Source organism: Halichoeres trimaculatus, unplaced genomic scaffold, assembly GCF_033239565.1.
Source record: "Halichoeres trimaculatus isolate MK-OKI-2021-1 unplaced genomic scaffold, fHalTri1.1 fHalTri1_scaffold_14, whole genome shotgun sequence".
NCBI lineage: Eukaryota > Metazoa > Chordata > Actinopteri > Labriformes > Labridae > Halichoeres > Halichoeres trimaculatus.
Window position 1 is genome coordinate 13,300,336 of NW_027437192.1, and position 7,026 is coordinate 13,307,361.

Genomic DNA, 7,026 nt, shown 5'->3' on the forward strand with positions numbered 1-7,026 from the left:
GGTTAAATGCTGTAATTGAGATACGATAGTTTTATGTTTGTATTTTAGGGATTTGATGCTTAGATTTTCTCTATGAGTTGCCTGTACGATTCTAGTCTGCATACAGATACCTTTCACTACACTGACATCATATTCCTGCTCTGCAGAGCATAATCCCACCTGGAAATACCTTTCAAATGGCAGACTGCTGCACTTAGAGCCTCCTGCAGATTCTCAAAGATGTCATATGTGTTCACGCAAAAAATATTTAAGTAAATGAATAAATAAAAAATGTCTACAGCAAAGTATATTTCTCTTCTCTGATGCTCTATTTGACAGTAAAGAGCTTGATGACCTGACTGAAGGCACAAGCAAGCAGCGATTTAGTCTATTACACAAGTGATTTTAATGCCTTGTCATGTGGAAACATATTTCACGTCTGAATTTTAAACTTCTAGTGTTTTCTGATAACTCAATTTAAAAAATATATTTTATGATAACATATTCTATTTAGTATATGTTTTCTTGATTTGCTTTGAGTTTGTGCACATGCACTTCTAACTGCATACCCTTGCAATTCCTATTATCATTTGCTGCTACATTTGCCTAACTTCTCCTTTGAAGATAAATAGTCCATAAATCAAATCAGGCTGTGAGGGGAGAACATGATGGCACTACCAAAAACAAATGACTGAAGAAAGCTCAGGAAGTTAAACTAATCTGTCTTAAAGATAGAGCTGTCTGTATTTTACTTTCCCTGTACTGTTTCTTTACGAGGGGTGGGCAGATATGTGAACATTGGTCGCTCAACTGAGTCTTACACAATCACCACCCAGAAGTTGAGTCTGTACGATTGCTGTGCTTGAATGAATCACTTTCTTATACCATTGGGTGCAGACGACTGTGCTGGGCTTTGGTTCAGATTCTCAAGGTAAACCTCATGTAAAGGATCAAAGAATAGCTACATGCCTCCTTGTCTGTTGAGCCTCCAGTTTCTTGCATTTGCAACAGCGGGTCAAGAAGCTTCTGAAGTTCCAGCTGGAGGTGAGAACTTGAATCAGAGAAAAATCTCATTAATTTATGTAACTTTCAACCATACTGTGTGAGTAACAATGTAAAGATTATATTTTGACAATATTATTACCTTGCCTGTTAGAATGCAAAGTCTGCAATGTATGAAGAGACTGTGGGATCCCATACAATCACACCGGCTTCTAAGATCTGCAAACCTGTACAGATCTGCACAACAGATGCAACACCACAAGGTATTTGCACAATTTAAAATGGACCATTTTCAGTTCATGCAGTAACTTAAGAGTCTTATTTTATATGAGAATACAGAAGAATAAGAGGTAAAACAAGTAAATAGAGAGATTCTTTTTCAAAATACCTAAATATGTTGCCCAAAGACTGCCCAAACGAGAAGAGGATCAGAGTTCAAACCTTCCAAACCTTGTGTTTGGTTTGCCATAATTTAGGTTAGCCTTTAAACCTTCTAACCCTGAACCACACTTTACTCTAATCTAGCCCCAACCCTGCCACCAGTGTTTTGTTTCTCCTGCTGTTTGAGCAGGAAAATATAATAAATGATTGCCTTGCAAGAAAAACAAATGGCTTAAAATAGATTAATGATTATTTTTTAAAATCATTTTTAAAGGACAAACCAACACAAAGATGAAGTAAGCGGTAACAGCCAAGACTGCAACATTGCTTTGTCAGAAAAACCAAAGCACAATTCCATGTTGTACTTTACTGTATGGTTTTACACTTTTAGTTAATAATTCAGATGATTTGATCATTATGAAATCTACTTGTGATCAGTCAGAAAAGAAGAAAGGCATTTTAAAAAGATTTATGATTTCCTTTATATGTACTCATTCACTAAATCATTATTTTAATTGAACTTTTTATATAAAAAAGCATAGATCAACATCAAATAATACAATCAAATATCAGGTTGAGCAGATTCAAAGAAATATTTCAATTGAAAGTATAATGGAATAGCAGCGTGAACATAAAGGAAGGAAAGAAAAATTCAAATAGGCCATTTAATTTAGAAATAACTTCAACAGATATAAACAAAACAACAGCCTAGGACTAACATAGAGCAAATAAAAGTCGTTCAGTAATCAACGTAATTCCATGTCTTTCTAATTTTTAACAAATTTCAAGGATTTGTCAATTTTTTTAACTCATTCTTTCAATTATTTTAAGTGGGCTTAGTTTTTGAATTATCTAAATTTGTAAATAAAAAAAATATCCGTGTAAAATCAGTGAATTAAAGACAGGCCTCAAGTTTCCATCAGAAATGAAAAAAAAAAAAACAAAAACAAAAAAAAACTAAACTTAATGTTTTTTACTGACAATGGCAAAATTTTAATACCTTCCGGCTAAACCCAGCTCCACACATTTCTCCAGAATGCGTGGGACACAAATATTATAGATATATGCTAATTCAAATTGTGTAGTTTTGTTATTGGAGAAAAGCTTTTATTTTGAAATCCTACACATTGCTCTACTTCCTGGCTGGAGGACAGGCGGAAATCGGACGTTTGAATAACAAGTGAAATCAGTTTGGTCAGTTAACAACTTTGGATACTTTATTTGTTGCATTTATGAATTATGAGTGTGTTGCTTTTAAATGAGTAATTTGGCTTAAATGTTAACAGTTTGTTACTTAAGATCTGTGCGATCTTACTACTCATACTGGAAGAGTCTGTTTCTGCAGATTTCTGTGTAAATGTAGGAAATTAAATGGATTCATTCAACGATAACGTAATGGGAAGTCGTTGAAGATCTTTAATGAACAGAGCTGGAAAAACTAGACTTAAAAATAGTGTCACTAACAATGTAGACGGGGAATTCGTTTCTGCCCAAGCAGAGGGACAGATGCAAAGAAAGTAAGCTATCTCTGCCTGAAACAGTCGTACATCTAGTAGCCTGTTTGCATAACGTAACATAATAACTTAAATATAGACAAAACTAAAACCTAAACTTTGTGATAGATGCCCAGTAATTTGGCAGAGTGTTTGCAAAATGAGTCTCCAATTTATCTTAAAAGTGTTTTTTTTTCACTGTGCTTTTTAAGATAAATACAAAACCAGATTTAATGTAAATAAAAATAACCTTTAAAGGCTCTACTTAACAGAACTGTTAACCTTTTCTCATTGGTAGGCCGGCTGTTTCCAGAACAGGACTTTAAACTAAGCTTCATGTACATTGTATTTATTAGTAAATGTGTGCAATATATGTGTCAGGTGTATAAATACTTAAATAAATTTGAGAGATACATGTAAGTATGTATGTTTTGAAAAGTTGAGGGTCTTGGGGTATAGAGCAGTGACCAACTTTCAACTGAATCTGACACGGTTTACTTTCTGTTACCTTTCTCAAAGACATCAGATAAACTAAAGCGGTTTGTCCCACTTTAACATTCTGTGTCATTCACCCAGGTAATGGCAGACAACAAACCATGGGCTCTGTTCTCAGAGGTGGGCGAAAATGGGTACATCGAAGAAGCCACGGACATAATGAAACAGCACTTCAACATCATCTGCCTCAAAGACTTCCTTCAGAACTCCCAGTTGTACGGGCCGAAAATCCAGGCACTGTTTTTGTGGTCCGCCTTCCCATCAACTGAGCCTTCATTTCTCAAACTGCTGCCATCGCTAAAGGTGGTCGCCAATTGTGGAGTAGGCATTGATCACCTGGATGTCCCATACATTAACAGTTTGGGAGTAAAGGTTACCAACACGCCTGGTGTTGTGAGCAATGCTACGGCAGATATTGCAATGGCTCTGCTGCTGGCATCAGCACGAAAGGTTGTTCAAGGTGAGCCGACTTGAATCAGTTCAATTTACAAAATATCTAATCATATCTAAACGTGCCCAACAGAGTTCAAGATTACATTAGAATGTATATTTATCTTTTTACTTCATACCCTAACAGCATACTGAAACCAACACTGATTAAAACAGATCTTGTTTTAAGGTCACCAAATAGCCACAGATCCAAAGACCACCCATATACCTCAGGACCTGATGGGGACTGAAGTCACCGGGTCGACTCTTGGGATTATTGGGATGGGACACATTGGCAGCAAAATCGCTCAGAGAGCCAGAGGCTTTGACATGAAGATCCTTTATTACAACAGGAGCAGGAGGTACATGTTTGATGACCAAGAAAAATAGTTTTACTTTTGAAACATTGAGGCAAAACAAAATATCATATGATTTACTGCATTGAGCTTTCAAAGAGAGAAGACAGCTCAGTGTTAATTTCTTGATCAATAACCTGTGAAAATGTATTCAATGTCTTGATTATGTGTTTTTTTTTTCATGTAAGCAACACTAAAATGTGAAACCAAAGAATCAATGTCACAGTAGAGTTTTGTCTTTTCTCTGTGCTGTTCAGGAGTGCTGAAGATGAGCAGGCAGTCGGGGCAAGTTACTGTGCCAACATGGATGACCTCCTCCGACAGTCAGACTTTGTTATGCTAGCGGTCAACCTGACCCCTGAAACCACCAACCTGATCAGCTTCAGAGAGCTGTCCCTCATGAAACCCACAGCAACTCTGGTGAATATCAGCAGAGGTGAGAATCATTCAAGTTAAACAGTTGCAGAGGTTAACTTTGAATTTCTTTCTGTAATCTTCCTTTTCTTTCCCCATGTCTTAGGCCGGGTTGTGGATCAGGATGCTTTAGTTGAAGCTCTGCTGTCTGGAACAATTGAAGCTGCAGCTCTAGACGTGACTCACCCTGAACCTTTACCAAGGTCTCACCCACACTCTTCAAACAGAAATACCCTTTTTAAAGTGAAGTGAGGCCGCGGTACCTTTGAAAGAAAAAAATCTGTGTTCTTCCTTTGTGAATTGTCTATGAAAGGTTTATTTTGGATCAGGTTTTCTTATTAAGACTTCATGTCTTTTCTCAAGTCCTCCCACTTGCTCACTATTTCACTGAGTTTAAGGTCATATTTCTTTTTTGAACTGCAGAGAAAAACGCACTGTCTCAGAGAGACATAGTAAATGTACCCATCCCACAGTACACAGTGTAACAGAGCAGCATGTGCAGGTCAAAGTGGCTACAGTTACTGTCATTTAGGGTCAAGGCGCTGGTCTATGAATTTCTATGGCTATTACAAAATGTGTCTTTTTGTAAAAAAAAAGGAAAAAATGGACTTGTCCTTATATAAAGAACTAGTACAATCACTAAAACCTTTAATAACCAATTTCTGAGCAAAGCAGATAGCTATTAACTGGATTAATTCACAAGAGGAACAAAAGAAGTAACATGATCAAAAAACTTAACCGTCACAGTTTTACTACTACTGCTACTACTGGACCAAATGTCTAATTTGATAGGTGCCAGAGATATACTTAAAACAAATTACCTCTCCCAATTCTATACTACAAATATAATTCAAAATAAAGTTGAGCCTTTTAGCTAATTGTTTTGTTTTTTGTTTTTTGACTGTGAGAAAACCATTAAGGACTAAAACAAAAGCTAGAGGAGCCTAACCCTAACCGTAACTCCTAGCTAGAGGCTAATACAGAACAACTACATGATATTAGATGGACACAGTTAGAGTTCTGTGTTTTGCTCATGAAGTGGTGGAGACCAAAACAGAGCCAAAATGACAAGCTGATATTAAAGATGTATTACACAGGCTCGCAGACTTCTTTTTTTAAACCATTTTTTTGCATTCAAAATTTGAGGTGTTGATATGCAAGTGTTAACAGCTTCACTTACTCAAGTATGTAAAAGACAACTGTAACTCTTAGTATGACCCAGCCATCTCACAATTGCTTCTCTTTCTCTTCTGATACAGGAATCATCCTCTCCTTCACCTTCCCAATGTGCTGATCACTCCCCACGTTGGAACCAACACTTACAAAACAACATTAAACATGATTCAAAGGATGGTAGACAATGCTGTTGCTGTGGTGGAAGGTCAACCTATACCCAATGAAGTCAAACCCAAATAACCTTACTCTGGCCATCTGCCCCTGGCTGAAGATTGAAGTATTTAAATGTACTTTTACTTGTTTGATTTTGATGATCTGTCAGATCACTGTGATTGTTATAGTATTAAGTTGAAGAACTATGCTGTTTGAAAATGTTTAAATCACTTTTCTGTCAACAAATGTTGAGTATCAAAAAGATCTGCTGATTTTTGTTTCGTTGTAGCGTTATACCTTTGTTGTAATTAAATAGCTGTTACATTTAGATACATTTAGTCATTAAGGTGCTGTACCTCCTACAAACAAAGGAGAAAATAAGTGAACTCCTATTTTCAGTCTGACATCTGAATTCAGACTCTACAAATCAGTAAGACTTTGCATGACTTGTCTGACAAACAAAATCACAATCAAATTCTTACATTGATCAAACTCTTTGACAATGGATTACAGAGTTCAGAGTGCAAGGTTGAATACATACCATGATTTGTTTACTCTTTGTGAATGATTTCCAATCATGGAAATACTTCCTTAACATGTTTATGTAATGACAGAAAAACAAGGGTAAAGTCTCTATTGCTTTCTGCAATTTTTTACCCTCTGATGTGACATAGTAAGTGTAACTTATTAAAGGTTTTAAAAATAAAATTAAGTTCTTGTTTGATCATTCCGAAGAAAGAGCTGGTCAAAAAATGTCTCTGAAGCCTCAGAGAGTAATAGTTATACTGTAGATCAGAAATAAACATTTCTGTCTTTGGATGTGCTTTATGGACACAGGGATGTCAAGATTTGGGGGAACTGGTTCAGTATGATTTATTATAAAACAAAGTATTCATATTCTTCACTCTCCACAATAGCTGTTTTACCATTCTCTGTAAAAAGATAAATAACATGCTTATAAATACGGTTTTCAGATGGATAAATTTAACCTTTTCATTAGTTTCTGTTTATTTACATTTTTAACAATTGAACAACTAAAATTTTGGCGCTAAGCTCAACATTTCTATCATTTTTATTTATCTTTTAAATCAAGTTGTTTTCTTAATTTGACCATTTTGAAGCATCCAGAAAAAAAAGTCTTCAAGAGG

General features: G+C 35.8%; 1 protein-coding gene across 2 annotated transcripts; it reads left to right on the forward strand.

Annotated features, from left to right (window-relative positions):
- The first annotated feature begins 2,481 nt into the window (after positions 1–2,481).
- On the forward strand, positions 2,482–6,355 carry LOC141803133 (glyoxylate/hydroxypyruvate reductase B). Of its 2 annotated transcripts, none has more exons than XM_074687042.1 (6): positions 2,482–2,556; positions 3,432–3,810; positions 3,970–4,141; positions 4,393–4,571; positions 4,656–4,752; positions 5,809–6,355. In XM_074687042.1, the coding sequence occupies exons 2-6, from the start codon at positions 3,435–3,437 to the stop codon at positions 5,963–5,965; spliced, it is 981 nt and encodes a 326-aa protein (XP_074543143.1). In that variant the 5' UTR covers positions 2,482–2,556; positions 3,432–3,434; the 3' UTR covers positions 5,966–6,355. The 2 variants fall into 2 exon arrangements, with proteins under 2 accessions (XP_074543143.1, XP_074543144.1); XM_074687043.1 differs by lacking the exon at positions 2,482–2,556 and adding an exon at positions 2,567–2,879.
- The last annotated feature ends 671 nt before the right edge of the window (positions 6,356–7,026 follow it).